Consider the following 17981-nt stretch of genomic DNA (forward strand, 5'->3'; position numbering starts at 1 on the left):
AGACCGAATGGAGGAATGATTTCTTTGAAGAGGAGTTTGGAAACCTCATTAGTTGTTTCTTTCTGGGTGAGGAAGGCTTGTACAGATCCAGTAAATGTGTCTACAAAGACTAGAAGATACTTGAACCCTTGACAAGGTGACATATGGGTAAAATTAACCTGCTAGTCTTCCCCAGGGTATACCCCTCTCCTTTAGACCGGGAGAGTTAAGACTAGAGGCCTGATAAGGTTTCCAGAATTTGGTTTATTAATGGTGCAAAGTACACAGCTTTGGGTGATCCTTTTAATGGCTTTAATTAAACTGTGTCCTCCAAAAATCCTTTGTGCCAGGGTGGTAAGGGTGTCACCTACATGGGTAGTTTGGTGAAGACCCTGGAGGACTTTCCATTGAATTTTGTTAGGCAGGAAAATTTTTCCTGTTTTGGTAAGCCACCCACCTGCCTCACATGCATATCCAAAGTTCTTTGCTAGTTCTTTTTCCTCCTGTATGTAAGGACAGGGTGCCTCTGGGAGAGAAATATTAGGGATTAATGCCATCACAGAGGTTAGCATTTGAGCTCCTGCTTTGGCAGCCCATCTGCCTTGGCATAGCCCTTGGACTATTGATGTCCCTGACAGTGGACCACTGAGACCTCCTGAGGAAGAAATACAGCTTCCAACAAATTGAGAATTTCTTGTCTGTGTTTGACAGGGGACTTATCAATAGTGAGCAGTCCCTTTTCTTTCCAGATGGTGGAATGGGCATGCAGCATTAGAAAGGCATATTTAGAGTCAGTATACAGGTTAACTCTTCTTGGCTGGCAGTGTTAGTCCATGAGGATGGGCTATAAGTTCAGCCTTTTGTGCAGAGGTCCCAAGGGTTAGAGGCTTTGCTTCAATAATTTCCTACAGGGATACTATAGCATATCCTGCCTTCCTACTCTTATAAAGTCATTGCTGTCTGTAAACCATTCCAACTCTGGGTTAGGTAAGACTTGATCCTGTAGGTCTGGCCAACTGGAATAATTCTGAGCTAGGGTTTCTGTACATGAGTGCTCAAGAGGTGCATTGTCTTGATTTAGGCTTACAGGCAACAGAGTAGCTGGGTTGAGGGTACTACAGACCTGGATGTTGACCTCTGGTGTGTCTAATAATTTGGCCTGATATTTTAGGAGCCTACTGCTTGAAAGCCATTGATGTCCTCTTGCCTCCAGAATGTCTCTGACTTGGTGGGATATGTACACCATTAGGGCCTGTCCCCACATCAGCTTGGTGGCTTTTTCTATACATAAGGCAGTGGCTCCTACTGCTCAGAGGAAAGGTGGCCATCCCTGGGCTGTGGCATCTAATGGCTTTGAAAAATATACCACTGCAATGTTCCCTAGTTTTTGTACTGACACTCCTAATACTAGTCCTTTTTTCTAAGTGACATGCAGGTAAAAGGGCCTCTCTAAGTTTGGCAGGTTCAAGGCAGGTGGGCGGGTGGGCAGGTAAGGGTCCTTTTGAGGGTAGTGAAGGCAGCAGCTTTCTCTGTTCTCCATTCCAAGGGGACACTATCTAGCCTCTGGGAGGCTTAATGTAGAGGCTGTACATTTCTCTGACTTGAGGCATCCAGATTCTGCAATACCCTGCCATTCCAAAGAAAGCTCTTAATTGCCTCTTGGTCTCAGGAGCAGACGGACACTGAGACATGGCCTGGACTCTCTTGGATGACAAAGAGTACTTCCCTGGGGAGAACAAACCCAAGGTAAAGGACTTTTTTGTAGGGCACCTTGAGCCTTAGAAGCTGAAACCCAACACCCTCGTTTGGCTAAAAAATTAAATGTGGTAATGGTATCCACTAGAGAGGGCTCTTGGGTTGCTCTGCATATTAGTAAATCATCTACATACTGAAGAAGTATGCTAGATTCTAAAGGTAAGAGGGCTAAACCCTTAGCCAAGGCATTTCCTAAAAGCTGAGAGCTATTCCCTGAGGTGAAACTCCAAGTGAGCTGGGTTGGGGTAACATTCCCTGGCCCCTGCCATTCAAAGGTAAATGAAAATTGGAAGTTTGAGCCTAAGGGTATACAGAAGAAGGCATCCTTTAAATCAAGGATTGAATACCAAAGGGTAAAAAGCTAGAAATTTTGTTAAGTAATACATAAGACTTGGAAACTATAGGATGAAGGGGAATGACAAAGCTGTTCATAGTTCTGAGGTCCTGCACCAACCGATATTCCCATTTGACTTCTTTAGGAGTAGGATAAGAATATTACAGGGAAACTGACAAGGGACTAGGAGGGCAGTTTTCAGGAACTTCTGGATAAGGGATTGGATCTACATGCCCAATACCTGTAGCAAATCTCTTCCTAGAAATGGCACAAGGCACTCTGGTAATACTAGAACTGATGATTCAATCCATTTCTAATGAATGCTGCCAGTTTAACAAAGGAGGGGCTGAGTGAAGGTCCTAGCCCTAGATTTCCCATCTATCCTACTATGGAACAGGTTCACGGGGACAAGGGGCCTGAGTGGCAGGTCAGAACAGACTAAGTGGCTCCTGTATGAATTAAAAAATCAATTGTCGTACTTACCATGTTGAAGATCACCTGGAGCTCCTCAAAATGGATGTTCCTCGGCCATGTCCAGGAAGCCCCTAGCTGCCCCAGACCTCCTCAGTCTTGCTTGGGAGTGGTCAGCAAGGCCTTCGGAAGGGCCTTGGAAGGACCTTGACTCCCCTCTGGGACCATACCTAGGACAAGGCCCCAGGGATTCTTGATGTCCTTGAGGTCACTTACACTTCCAGTGCCCCATCCTTCTGTACTTTTAGCAGATCTGGCTGGTTTCTGCCTCGAGGCGGCTGTCTGCCATTCGTGCAAGCACCATGAGCTGAGCCTTGTGCATGTCTCTCCTTACCTTCTCTTCCTCTGCATTCCTTGTTATTAAAAACAGAAAAAGGCGGGGGTGGGTGGCGGAGTGCAAATGTAGTTCAGTGTTAGATTCCAGCCTGCCATATGGAGACCAGGTTCAATTCCTGGTCCATGTACTTCTCAAAAAACAAACAAGCAAAACAAACAAAAAAAGCAACCAAACAAAAAAATTTGACAGTGGTGCTGCAATAAAGGGATATTCACATGGGAAAATAATGTGACCCTGCCATGCAGCGTACAAAAACAAACAAACAAACAAACAAAAAAACAGAAAAGGGCTTTTTTTCATAAGATCATTCATAGGGGTTTGTGGGCCAAAGGCCAGTTTCTGGAGTTTCCTCCTTATATCAGGAGCTGACTGGCCAATAAAATAAGTCTTAAGCATTAATTGCTCTTCTGTGGAGTCAGCTTCTACTTGGGTATAATTTTGCCTAGCTTCCACCAGCCTTCCCTGGAATTCAGCAGGGTTTTTCTTATCCTCCCAAGTTGAGCTCTGAAACATATTATAATTTGCAGGTTTGATGGTACTCTTTTTCAACTTGAAAGCCAAGTTATCGTATGGTCTATGGCTTTCAACTCTGCCTGACCCCTCTGGTAGTTTCAACTTAGGTAGGCATTTGGAACCACTACTGCCCCCACTGCATATTGGGCAGGCTGCTGGCCTGCCAGTTGATCTGCATGGTCCTGTGTTTCAGTCCAAATTCGACGTTTTTCCTCAGGAGTACAAGAGGAAAGAATGATTACTCCATCCCCTTAACTAAATTCATATGTTACTACCAGGTTTTTAAATTCTTCCATAAATTGTGAGGGGTCCTCTGAGAACCTCCCTGTTTCTTACACTGTGCCAGATCAGAAAAAGGAACATGAGCACACATGGTTCCATATCTCTGTTCACTGCTCCCCAAACGGGGAATATACCATCCTTTTTTTACCCCCTGTTTTCCCATAGGATGGTATAGGCCTGCTCTGTAAGTGTGGCCTGCCAGGCTAGGGGAGGCTGGAGGCAAAAACGGTGTTGAGGGGGCAATAGTCTCAGCACTGGGTGGGGGTGGAGGGTCTTGCAGTGCTTTAGGTTCTGGGACAGGGCCACAGTGGGGAGAGCTACTTATGAGTGGATCGTCTAAAATATCTGCCTCCTCCTGCAAGGAAGTTCATGAGGAAGAAGCCCCTGAGAGTCCTAGATTTAACATAATCTCTAAGAATGCTTCTTGGATTATCCTGATATAAGACCATAAAAATCTGTACCTAAGGAATTTCTTGCCACTTTCCCTTCCTTTTACAAAAGAGTTCTAGCTGTAGGATAAGTTATAACTGACCATCCCATTCACAGGCCAACATTGGATGTCCTCCAGGATATTGTGGCCAGACAGTATTGCAGTAGAAAATAAGCTTTTCCTTTTTTAGCTCTGTGGTGGGAAGATTATCCCAGTTTCATAGCAGGTAGCCCAATAGACTGTCAGTGAAAATACTGGACATACCACCCATATCTAAGGAAGAGAGAAAAGAAAAAAAAAAAAAAAAAAAGGCAGATTTCAGTACTGGTTTTCCAGTGACCCAGGCTGCTGGCCTGCCATTCCAAGTACTGATCCCCTTGGGCTCATAGGATCAGGCTCCCTATCCCCAGGTGTTCACGGGATAAGTGGAGGTTTAGGAGACAGATGGGACTGGTACCATCCTAATGCTGCTGAGCCGATCTACTTATCTTCCTGGAAGTATTTGTACTCTTAACATACTGTCTGACTTACTGCCTAGGAGAATGAAAAGGATTTTCTACAAACAGAGAATCTCCCAGTATTGCCAGGATCAGACTAGAGAAAAGAAACATGTGGCAAAGAAATTGGACTCCCCTTACAGGGGAGTTTCCTGGGAAAGGCCAGTCACACAATAAAATGTGACTTAGTGTACTTCTCAGGCAATTCACAGGGTCTGGGTAGGGCCAGGAGTGAGGCTTCCTCTATCCCTTGCAGCACAGATCTTTTTCAGCAAAGTGAGCACACACCCAACAACCTATTCTCCCCAGCCAAAGTTTACTTCCTACACTGATCAATACCCTCAGCAGGGCTAATAGTTAAATGCACTCAGACTTGAGACATAGTAGTGGACAAAGAGATGGAAAGACCTGGAGAGAAAAAGTGAGGAGCCAGTTATTAGCGCAAGCAGAGAACAAAAGGGCCTGCTTGCTCATTTCAAGACTAATGGAGGGAAGGAGAGGTCACTGTCTCTCACAGGCTCAGCTCACTCCAATCAGGATGGCAAGGGCTTTCATTTACATGCAAGCCTTACTTCTGGCTTTCAGGGAGAGACACTCCCACTGGAAAGCGCCCAGTTCCTATGGGCTTAAACCAGAGTGACTCCCTACAATGTCAAAGATAACACCTTGTTTTGTACAAGAATCCTTAGCCCAGAATTCTGTATTATAAAAGATGAGGTGTCTCAAAAGGCATAGAAAGCCAGATAGAGGCAAAAGGATATTCTCTATGGAGGAGGTGGAAAAAGAGACAGATTCAGCAGGAGGAAGGATCTCACAGGGGAGGAAAAGAGAGCCTGTCGAGTCATGGAGGGGAGGAAAAGAGAGAATGTGGGGAAGTTTCAGAGAGCAAAGGAGAGAGAGAAAGAGAAAGAGAGAGAGCAGAGAAGACAGGGGGACTCAATTTGGCTCCCATTGGACTCCTGCTCAACCTGGGGAGAAGCCCCCAGTAAGGCCCCAAAAAGAAGTATCACCCACTGCCCTGAGCCTCCTTGGATTTACATGGTATGGAGATGGGCTTCTACCACTTCTGAGGACAGAGCTGGAGGCTCTGGGTGAATCAAATTTATGTCCTAGGGGAGCCAGATTTGAGACCCTAGATTCTTAGAACAGTGAAAATGATTCCACTGTTCTGGGAGAACACATTGTTGCCTGAGGTCATAGAAGAGGGTAACAATGAGCCGAGCAAGAAGGAAAGTGACAGCACAGTGACAACCTCCTGATCTATAGCCATGATTTACCAGTCTGGACAGTCAGAGAAGAGAACTCACTCCTGACTGTCTCTCCAAAATGATGTCACTGGCAATGCTTACAAAAATGAAATGCTCCAGGCTTGGAGTCTCATTGTAAGAAGGAATTGAAGGATGAGACAAGCAGGTATAAGCAAGTGATAAAATTTACTGAAGAGAGGGGGAGAGTACATGCTTAAGGGACAGGTAAAGATGGCTCAAGAGAGAGCCACATGCCAGGCAGCTTGGCATAAGGTTTTTTTAAACAAAGGGAGGTGGGGTTGGAGGTGTTGGCATACTGTGATTAGTTAGTGAACGTCCAAAGTAAGGATTGTAAGCAGGCTAATTAAGCCTCTGAACAATTCAGACAGGTGATGGATGAGGCTTGGGGACTGGAATTTTCCATTCCGTCACCCTCGCCCCACACACTCTTCTTTGAAGCAATCATCTGTTGTTTGAGAATTTATGGTCTCTGACTTATGGATGAGTAATGTGCTTATTACCAGTAATTACCAGTAACTACTCTGGGTTTCAGGGACTTAACCATATCTTCCAGATGCCCTCCCCTTGCACCTTTAGGTTCCAAATTAAACCTTTAGGGTCATTAGACCTTTAGGTCCTGAAGACACCTCAGGGTCTGCAAGATGTTTTTCCTATGACTAGCCTGCCTCAGGTATAGGCTTTCTGTTTGGGAGAAATGGAAAAGTTTTAATAATGGAAGTAGTGAGGGTGCCACAATATTGTGAGTGTTACTAATACCATTGAATGATATACTGGAGAGCGGTTGAGATGGAGAAAGTATATATTGTATACATGTTTCCACAGTTAACAACAAAGAGAAACTAAAGAGTCAATGATATTTAAATGGAGTACATAATCCTAGATAAGATATAGCAAAGGAAGAAAAAAGGCTCAAAGAGACATAATTGGGACATATGAAAAAATTGGAATGTAGACTTTAAACTTTATATACATATTATATTTCTTCGACTTGATAATCGCACTTAAGGGGTCACATGAGTAAATATCCTTGTTCTTAAGAAATATACATGACAATATTAACTGTCCAAGGAACATGATGAATACAACCTATATCAAGTGGTCAGAAAAAGGATAGATGGGTGGATGGATGGACAGACAGATGGATGGATGGATGGAAGGAAGAAAGGAAAGGAGGAAGAAAAGAAGGACAGACAAATGTAGTAAAAAGTTAAAATTAGTGGATCTGGGTATCTGGGGTGGGTACGCTTATGATGGGATTCTCTTTTTGGTATTTATGTTTTATTTTTGAAACTAGTAAGTTTGAATCTTTTCAAAATAATTTTTTTAAAAAAACATCCTGTTGGCCCCTACCTTTGAAATGTATACAGAACCTGAACTTCTGGATTCAGCCAAAATAGAATATCCTTATTTCCTCTCTTCTTCTTTATTATTAAAAATCATAGCAAAAAAAAAAAAAAAAATGTAGCAAAACTTAATACAGGGCAGGCCACAGTGGCTCAGCAGGCAAAGTTCTCACCTGCCATGCCAGAGACCTAGGTTTGCTTCCTGGTGCCTGCCCATGTAAAAAAAAAAGAAAAGAAAAGAAAGAAAAAGACCTTAATACATCAACAAGCATAGGAAAACTCTCAGTGGTGAAAAGAACCAAGCAGAGTGGCTAAGGACCTGGAGACTTGAGGAATGACAATGCCGTGAGTTTCCTGGACTTTTTTTTTGTCTCACATATCCTAGATGGGCACTGGAGAAGTGTGTAGCCTGGAACCACTGGCAGGCCCAGACAAAAAAAAATTCCCAAGAAAAGCTAGGGAGAGAATAGGCTAGCAGAACAGGAATCCATTTTGATAATACTGTCTCTACTTTAGCCCAACACTGTAGGAAAAACTGTCATCTCACCACTTGGTGTCCGTGAGGGTGAACAGAGAGCTAGGCTTCTGGTGCCTCTAGGGGCAGCAAGGTGGGGCAGTGGGAGCTGGCCTTGCATTTCTTCCATTGAGCTGGTGTCAATGGGCTTGAATGGGGAGCTGAACTTCCACCCCTGTCCAGAAGGAAAGAGATAGAACAAAGTGGTATGAGATAGTATTCATTGGCAATACATTCTCCAGTGGGAAGTTGAACTTCCACACCTGCTTGATGGTAACTAGATGGAAGGAAGAGGAGGTAGGGAGTGCTAGCTGGTGCTTTTCTTTCCCCTTTGGGTTATTATCAGCATAGCATAATGGGGAGCTGAACTTCTATCCCTCCCAGAGGCAAAAAGGCAGAACAAGGTGAATCAAGGTGATGCTAGCCAGAACAGAACTCTATTTTCTCTTGCCCTTTGGTACCAGTGGGCCGAAAGAGGAGCTGAGCTTCTGCCCCTGCTTGTAAAAATGCAGTAGAATGAATTGATGCCCCACTTCCCCCACTCCCTGTCAGTGGGGTTCAGTGAGGAAATGAACTCCCATATGCACTCAACAGTAATGAGGTGGTGTGAGTTGATGTTCCACTTTCTCTGGGGAGGTGGCGGTAGGACTAAAAGGGAAATTGAATATCTACCCCTCCTGATTCTGCATGTGATACCAAAACTGAGTGACTGCTTCAAAACAAAAAGATTAAATAGGATCCAGAATCTCATAAAATAACATCCAAATTGTCCAGGATACAATAGAAAAACACTTGTCATGTCAAGAAGTAGGATTCTACTCCCCCTCCCCATTTGCCTTGAGTCAGTTTCTGAACCCACTGTTTGTCCCTTCAAATCTCTCTTGTTGCCCTTTCTTTTCATTCTCACTGTCATCACCTTTGTTCAAGCCAATAGTGCCTTACGCCTTGATTACTTGGACAGCACCCCATCTGGTTTTCCTGTCTCCTATTGTATCCACATCCCTCTCTCTAGCTACCCTACAATTCTTGTTGCTTCAGAACCCTCCTGTAAATCGCCACTGCCTACAGAATAAATTTCAATTAAAAAACAAGCCCACAAGTAGGGAAATAAGATCTTTCAGAATCTGGCCCGTTCAACCTAGTCTCTTGTTCCCAAAACTCTCTTCCTCTTTTTAAATACGTCTACCCTACTGAGAACCTAATATGGTGTCAAAAAAACAAATGTTTTATAAAGGAAAAGTGGAGGTAGGGCTAATTAAAATTTTTTTTTAGTTGAGGAATGATTTTGCATTCTATTTTCATAAATATTACAGTGAGGAACTAAGACATCTGCCCTGATTTTAAGTAGCCTTTTTCTTGATGTGCAAAGGTATCTTATTTTAGGAAGCCAATTTCAAAGGTAAAGAATTGATGAAATCAGATATGCCAATGAAGGTAAAAGCAACCTAACTCTTGAACGAGTCAACCTGTGAGCTGTGTTCTCCATTTGTTTCTGCAGAGAGCCCCGCAAGGTGGTCCTGCACAAAGGCTCCACTGGCCTGGGCTTCAACATTGTGGGCGGGGAAGATGGAGAAGGTATTTTTGTGTCCTTCATTCTGGCCGGTGGACCAGCAGACTTGAGTGGAGAGCTCCAGAGAGGAGATCAGATCCTATCAGTGAGTATTATTCTTTCATCTTCATTCCCTCCATGTCCAAATTGTCCGTGAAAAGTTATAGAGCTCCAAGAGCACCCTAATTATAAAGCAGGAAGGCATGGGACCATGATGGCTCAGGTGAGTGCTGTAGTTTAAATGATGTTCAGGTGCTTTGTGCTTGTTACACTTACATTCCAGATGAAGGTAAAAAGACAAATGTTTTCTTTTACATTTTCTGAGATATATTTCCAACCAATAGATCATTGAAACACATGTCTTTTAAAAATGGCATATTACTTATTATGAAATGCAGCTTTTTGCCCAAACATGTGACCATACTCTTAAAGTTGTACCTTTATAATGTGTCTAGTTTGTGCATATAACTATGGAAGAAAATGCATAGTAGAATGCTATATCCATTTTGGTGATGCTGATGACGATTGAAGGCACAGTGCTATTTACCTAAGTACTAGAATTACCAGCAATAGTTTATTAATTAAGCACCTACTATTTGCCAAGCATTTTATAAAAGTAAATTTCAACTTTCTCCATCACCCTTAAATGTACTGCCCCATGTTCAGATGAAGAGAATAAAGTTCAGAGAGACTAAGTAACTTATCAAAGGTCACATAACCAGAGACAGTCAGAGCTGAGATTTAAATAATTGATAATGATTTTCATCACACCTACCTTCACCCTTCCTTCCCTGTTTTCTTAACTCCCTCCTCCCGCCATTTCTTATTTTCTTGCCTCTTTCTTCTCCAATTTCCTTTCTTTCCAAAATAGTCTTTGATTTCTAAAAAGAGTTATTGATCGTTTCCTCTATATGAAGTTACATTAAGTATAAAGTGCAAGATAGGTAGTCGAATCCATTGTGAGCGTTCATGCTCATATGGGAGTTTTCATAATCATGAAAATAATGGAGAATTACATAAGGAGCCCAATTATTGTGGCTGAGGATCTGGCTCGTAACTCAATGAGGCATTTAATTATGGTTTTCATTGTGGGCTTACAGAAATTTGTTCTCATTTTATAGTTGTGATTTATAGCTAGAATTTGCCAAGTGACCATTTCAACCCCTTAAATATAAATGGGCAGATCCCTCCCTCCTTCTTCTCTCTCTGTCTCTCTCTGTCCCTCTCGTGCACACACACACATACACACGTGCACACGGCTTACCTAGAAAGCCTACAGTCAACTGACCTGAGTAAAGTGCCCAGAGGTCTGCATGGGTGACCTGCCTTCTTTGTCCCTGTGGTTCTCTCACACATGCAGGCCTCTGATTCCCCGTCAGATCTCTGGAAGGATGTTGAGTGTAGGAGAAATAAGGTAAAGTTTATTCCAGGACCTTATTCTGCCTGCCAAGGGTTAAAACTTACCCTCCCAACTACTTCCCCTTCACCTGCTTCTTAGACACATAAAGTGATATAAAAAGTAAAACTGGCAGCTATTCAACCTATTGCACATACTTGTTTTCATGTCTATCTTCCTCTACTAGATGGTAAGCTCCCTGAAGGCAAGTTCTCTATCTTATTTGATGTATCCTCATTGTTTACCATAGTGCCTGGCACATAGAAATCTCTCAAAATTTATTGAATGAAAAATGTTGAATAAATATGGTAGTGTATTAAGAAGTCACTCTGGCCTGGCTCTATTAACATATCTTCATTATCCTGGCTCAAAATCTGTAGACTGGGGAACCACCCTGTCATTTTAATGGTGACATCAGCGTTCACGTTGTCATAGCACTTTCCCAGACATGAAACACTTTCACATGCATTTACTCTGGGGATCCTCAAAGAAATTTGACATGTCAGGCTAGGTTGTTATTATTCCCATTTGCCACCTGAGGAAAAGGTAATTCAGAAAGACCAAGTGATTTGCCCAGGCTTTCACAGCTACTGACTCTGAAGTTGGACTCAAAATAGGATCTCCAGGCCCCAAATCACTAATCTTTGTCCTCACAGCACAATCTCTCTTAAAAACCTTGTCAACAATATTTATTCGACACCTGCTTTATGCACTCCACTCTGTGTGCTTTCCACTCTCAGGAACTCTCTATAGAGCTATAAGGAGCTAATACTTACATGGTACTTCTGAGTCAGTCACTCTTTCAACTAACTTAGTATCGTAACTTTTTGATCTATTATGTTCATTTTTAAGTGAGGAAATTGAGATGCACATGAAATTAGACTCTCTAGCTCTGTTTAAATGAGAAATGTACTAATTCATAGATTTTATTTCCCCCATATATGTAGGAGAATAAGGGTGAACTTGTAATCCTCTTATGACTCAACAAAGTTACAAATATTTCTACTTTCAGAAGCAGATGTGTCAATTTAAATATTATTAGGAGGACTACATTGAAAGTAAGGCAACCACTGAGCCTTACAGTCTTTTTAGAGATTGCAATTCATAGAACATAGCAGTGAAATTCAGATATCATGCCCTTGTATATGTATAACATTTGCAAAACAGTTTAACGATGAAAAAAAATTTTTTTTTGGCAAATTGAAAAGAAAGAGGGAACATGTCTTCTTCTTGGCTTGCTAAAACTTATTTAACCTGTGGCTAAAAAGTAGCTAGTTTCAAGACTCAATACTGGAATTTGGTTGGTTAATACAGAGTTAAAAAAAAGTTTGAAGAGGGAAACATTACAACATGTAAAGGAAATAATACAATAATTTTTTCTATCTACACTCTGCGCTGGACATAGATAGACAAACTATACCTTCCTGGGGCGGGGGCGGGGGGCGGGTAGGGACAACAACAAAAACCCTAAATAGCAATCAGTAGCTAAATAAAAATTCAATCTATATCACAAGTTTGTATATGATTAATTTGAAAATGTCATGCTAACATTAATGCAGTAAGTGCAGAAAAGGGGAATAGAATCCCCAGGACAAGGGAGCTACATGGTAGATCTCTGTTCTCAATTGTCTTCATTGATAAGAGACTTGTTTAACAGGAAATCATCTTTCTCATCTAGGCAAATATCCATTTCTATTTTCAACAGTTATTCACCCACATAAACTATAGATTCTCCTTAGATAATTTACTTAATGCCAGGTTAATAAGTGGCTTATAAGTGCCAGGTAATGTATTAGGATGTGAGATTTCACAGATGGATGAGATAAATATCCTGTGCTCAAAATGTTCATAGCCTAGAAGAAGATATATCAAATATATGCACACACACCATACTGGGAGGAGGCAGTAATTCTCAGAATAGAGCACGTCATACTGTAAGTATTCAGTGGTCAGTGTTAGCTATTATTAAAAACTTTGCCTAAGAATATATCAGGTGTTTTGTTTTGTTTTGTTTAAATGTGGGGCCTGTTTAAGAATACCTCTTTTACATAGTTCAAGCTGTCCCTTCTTTGGGACAGTGGCTGAAGTCAGATTTTCACAGAACTCTGATATGGCAGAATTTTAATAGGTTGTTCCCTGGTACCAGTTTCTTCATTGAAGAACTTCACAAAAATGACTTTTGACCAGTATACATTGGAATCTCTTGAGAGACAGATAAAGTATATGATTTCCTTTTCCCCACTCATATTTGACCACCAAACCCTTAAGAAGGAATATCTCACAGGACACCAGTACTGGGAAATGCTTGAGTAGACATGTTTATAGCTCCCATTCTTGCCCATTTTCCTATAAAGGGGTCATTCTTGCCAGAAAGAAAAGGTATGTGGCCTTTTACTGTTTTAAGATTATGGGCACCATCTGCTGTTCATGCGTTGTTGGAGCACATGGGCTTGTAACCTGAAGGTGGAGGATATCTGAGCTCCATTGTAGGGATTTATCCTCCACCTTTCCCACCAGAAGTCTAGAACTAAAGTAGTTAAGATGCTGAAAGATTAAGAAATCATCACCTTAGGCTACATTCCATACACATTTTGCCAGTAATCTTTTCTCTCTATTTTCTCCTTTATGTATTCCACTTCTTAGAGATTTGTTGTAGAAAGTCTTATCCAATAATTGAACCATCTTTTTGAGATATTTGTGGAGAAGAATTTAGGGCATTCAGCATGTAATCACATTAGCTAGTCCAGTAAACCTCCTCAGGCGGTGTTCCTGCACAGAGAAAGATGGAACTGCTTCTGTTATTATTTGTTTCAGAGTTTTGTTATGAAAAAATGTGGAAGAAGACATGTAGAAGCCATACCTCTAGAAAGAGATTCTTTCCCATCTCTCCAAGCCATTTTAACCTTGAGAAAAAATTTACTTTGAGAAAGAAACTTCTTAGTAATCTAAGAGATTACCCCAGCTCAACTTGCTAACTCTGTAACTAACTTTTTTTAATATGTCTCCCTACATATATGTGTATATATATATGCACATATGCACACAGAGGAAGATATGTGGTCTGTATATCATAGGTAATTTTTTTTCACAACGTTGTTGTTTTTTGTTTGTTTATTTTTTGAAGGGGGCACATGAGCTGGGAATCCAACCCAGATCTCCCAATGGCAGCTGAGAATTCTACCACTGATCCATCTATGCACCCTCATGGCTAATTCCTGATGGACTTTAGGTACTTAAGTAACTGTGTTCCACAGTACATGCTTGGAAATACCAGAGGTGACATACTTGATGAAGATGAAGTCTTAATTAGTAATTATGAATTCTTCTATTTGAATTCATATTGCATTGTAAATTTAGAAAGAGTAAATATGAAGAAACAGCTCATCCTGTGTGTTTACAGAAGTCTCAGGTTACTTTGTTATCTTCATATTTAAAGCCATGTAAAGGGAAGGACCTTATTTGCCAGGTCTTTGCCATTAAGGTATTAAGTTATTCAAATGGAATAGGAAAACTATATGCATCATTCACCATCCTGGGGTACCGGCAAAGTCACCCTTGTATCGTTACCTTAAATGACAACTCTACGTCCCATCTGATATCATGGCTGAAATTCACTCCCCCCCCCCCCCCGCCAAAAAAGGTCCTAAATTATTTCTTGGAGTCCCTAAAGTGGTCCTCAGAAGAGCTTACAAGCCCTATCCCTCCCATAGCTGCCATATCTTTCCTCTCCAGCTCTGGCCATCAGGCCCATGGAGGAGCCTTGTTTCCGCAGCTTTCAGTACTTCCATTACCCTCTCTGAGTCTTCCTGAAACCAACACTCCCTAGGGTACAAGAGAGGTACTTAGGCCTGTTAAGAGGTGAGGAGAAAGGCCATCTCCCCAACTCTGCTACTTTGTCATTTGTCCTCAGAAGTAAAAATGATTAATTCAGGAGTCGTATAGTCTTATAGAAACAGCACAAGCAGCTTCTCTCCCCTCAACATCTGGAATGACCCACACTTCAGCAAAATCTCTACATTTCCCTCAAGAACAAGCATCAGTCCCAGCTCTAGTCCTCCACTGAATGCTTCCTATATTGCATTTTTCCAGTTCTTCCTTTCCCCCCCAAAAGGGCAATGAGTTTCAGAGAACAACGTTATCTCAAACACAGCAGTATATATTTTCAAACAAATGATTCAACATTTACCTCAAGGTTAAGGGTGATTTCACAATTTTTCCTCAAGAAAATGGGTAGACCTGTTCTTTGTATCCATCTTTGTAATCAAAGATTCCATCTTATAATTTTGTTTAAAAAATCAATATTGGATGAAGGTAACTGTGAACATCTTTAGCTCTAGAGACAGAAAACAACATAATTTTTGTGAGTCTCCACCCTGCTTCCCTGCTTCTACTCATCAGGGATTCAAAAATCTCATGGTCCAGCGCACCCTGTTTTACAACCTTGAAATAAAATCTAACCATGTGGAATTGTTGAATTTTTTGAAGAGGTAAAGATTTTTTGCCCTAACCTTAGCTATATAGATTCAGGTTTCTGGTTCAGAAAGCACACTTTGGCTGCCTTTCCAAACCAGTGTGCTTGTTCAAACATTAATTCTCTCTGCTGAACCCCACTCTCTCTAGAACCACAGGCCCTCCAATCTCTGTCTTTGGACCTCAGTTTTATCTCCTATAAATTGTGGCAGCCCCCTCAAATTTCTCCCACCTTAATGAATTTGTCTTTCTGCTCAACTCAGAACCCACAGCTCCACTGATTGAGATACCACCATAAATAAAACAACCAGTGCTCAGAATTTGCCTCAGAAAATCTAAAAGGAAACACTAGTACTTCTATCTTTATGTGAAAGTATTCCTCAGCTGTATCAGAGTGCCAATATCCAGGCTGACTCTGGCCCACCCAAAGAGGGCAAGTATTCATCATGGGCTGACTGTGTTCTAGAATTCCTTTATATCTATTGGCCAGTGTGTGTACAAACCTCCCCTATTACTACAAACTTCCAGACTTTGGAAAGACTAAGCTTTTTAAAAAGCATGTCCAATTATGTCATTTCTCCCCTTTCCTGGGAACTTTTCAATGGCTCTCTGATGTTCTTAAAACAAAGTCCAAATTCTTAACATTGTGTTTCTGTTTGCTAAAGCTGCCAAAATGCAATATACCAGAAATGGATTGGCTTTTACAAAGGGGACTTATTAAGTTATAAGTTTACAGTTCTTAGGCCATAAATATGTCCAAATTAAGGCAGCCCAAGAAAAGCTGATCACCTCTGGGGTTTCTCTGTCAGCTGTGAAGGTACATGGCTGGCATTGCCTAGTCCTTCACTACTGAGTTGTGTTATTTTCAGCTTCTGATTCAGTGGTTTTCTTTGTGAATTCTCTAAGCATTTCAAAATATCTGCATCTGAGCTTTCTCTAAAATGTTCTCCTCTTAAAGACTAGGATTCCAGTAAACTAATTAATACCTACCTTGAATGGGTGGAGTCACATCTCCATGGAAATAATCCAATTAAAAGGTCCCACCCACAATGGGGTGGATCACATGTCCATGGAAACAGCCTAATCAAAAGATCCCACTCACGATAATATGTACCCACAAGATTGGAATAAAAGAACACAGATTTTCTCAGGTACATGACAGTTTCAAACTAGCATATGTGGCCTACGAGGTTTTTCAGAGTCTGGCCCCTGTCTGCCTCACTGCCTTTCATGCAAGTTTCCCCATCTCACTTATATTCAGCCACCCTGGCCTTTCCTTATTTCTAGTCAGGGGTGTTTTTAAAGTATTTGACAACTTGGTACAACCCTGAAATCAGCCCTGACAATGACAGGGCATAGCACCGCTACGGCTGGTTGGTGGTGACATAAGGGGCTTCCAAGTTGTGGTGATTCCATTAGGGGCTCAGGACAGTAGTTATTTCCATGCAAACTGCATGGAAGTGTTTCACAATTGTAACTAAAGTTGTAGTCACATTTGATGAGTGGGAGACTGAGAAGAAGCCTCCCTCCAGCGTGCTGAGTTCCCTCCCACCACCACATATGGACATGTGCTGACCTTCCTCTAAACAGGAATTTATAGTGCACATGGGACCTTCTGTTACCTAAAAGGGACCAGAGAACTCATGGATGACCCACGGTTTCACTCAGGAGGCATCCCCGTTGTCTGACATAAAACCTAGCTGTGTAATACATGTTAAATGAATCAATCGAATTACGTTTATCATCACATTAGGAAAACAAAATTAACATTGCTGCCTTCCAATTACATTTCTTAAGTTCTGCTTATCTAATGTTAACATATTACATATCACAATGTGTATGTATGTACCTGAGTAGTACATTGAGAAACACACATTTAAAGTCAAACCTGTAACTGATGAATCACAGGAAGACTACCCACAGACTCAGCTTTAAGCCTTTTCAGAGATCTGAAATTCAGTTCAGCTTTTCTCAAAGTAGTATTTCTTCAAGAGTGTGCTGTATAAAACCACATCTGTGAAATGTTCCATTGTAAAAAATTCATATAATTAAATAAAGGATATGAGAAGTCCTTTAATAAATAAATACTATTAAATACTATTAAAGCACATACCTTGTTTAACCAAAGAACCTTTTTTCCTCTGGAATATGAATTAATATCTAATGAAACAAACTTTTAGAAATGCCACCTTATACCAATCTACAGGAAGACTTTTTGATCATGTAGGTATTTTATTTGAGAAAAGTACTTTTTTTTTCCCCAAGGGCAGGCACCAGGAATTGAACCTGGGTCTCTGGCCTGACAGACAAGAACTCTGCCTGCTGAGTCACTGTGGCCTGCCTGAAAAATAAAACTTTCACCTTAAAATTTTGTTTGCAGAGCTCAGGAGTTCAGGTGGGTGAAAAAGCAACTCATATACCAAAGACCAAGGAAGTATCCTCCTCAGTCTAGACAGATCCTTTTCAAACAAAGGTGAAAATTCAGGAGAAGACACATGGAGCATTAGATAAGGGATAATCTTTATATACAATAGATTAATCTACTCATACAAAACTTTTCAGAAGATATTTGCTAGAAACCACTCACTATGTGCCAGAAACTTCTAGGCAATGGGAATATAACATGAAAAAGACACTGCTATCCTCAGGGACCACATCGCCTCGAGAGGAGAGACAGACGCATAAATAGACATTTCTAATGTGATATAATATGGAAAATACCAATGGTAAATTGCAGGGACCACATGGCATAAAGGACAGTGTATCCTTAATCCAGCCTGGAAATGAAGGGAGAATTCTGGAAGGATCTTCCCAACAAAGAGGTCCTAAGGAAGTAGAAGGAA

The 17981-nt window shown here is 41.3% G+C and overlaps 1 protein-coding gene and 1 long non-coding RNA gene across 13 annotated transcripts in view; one reads left to right on the forward strand and one right to left on the reverse strand.

Annotated features, from left to right (window-relative positions):
* The window catches only part of DLG2 (discs large MAGUK scaffold protein 2), a 2206106-nt gene that overhangs the window by 1837333 nt on the left and 350792 nt on the right, over positions 1–17981 (forward strand). For all 12 annotated transcript variants that reach the window (XR_013156681.1, XR_013156683.1, XR_013156682.1 and 9 more), the window contains one exon: positions 9222–9378. Coding sequence is in view for 9 of the 12 variants with exons in the window: in XM_077113416.1 (XP_076969531.1) it covers positions 9222–9378 (157 nt within the window). In the remaining 3 variants the exon portion in view is untranslated. The remainder of the gene's footprint in view (positions 1–9221; positions 9379–17981) is intronic.
* Positions 2549–5746, reverse strand: LOC143644422 (uncharacterized). Its single transcript, XR_013156684.1, has 3 exons — positions 5637–5746; positions 4204–4374; positions 2549–2892 (listed from the first exon to the last, which is right to left on the reverse strand). It is a non-coding gene; the product is annotated as an uncharacterized LOC143644422 (long non-coding RNA).

This window comes from Tamandua tetradactyla, chromosome 8 (genome assembly GCF_023851605.1).
Source record: "Tamandua tetradactyla isolate mTamTet1 chromosome 8, mTamTet1.pri, whole genome shotgun sequence".
Classification (NCBI taxonomy): domain Eukaryota; kingdom Metazoa; phylum Chordata; class Mammalia; order Pilosa; family Myrmecophagidae; genus Tamandua; species Tamandua tetradactyla.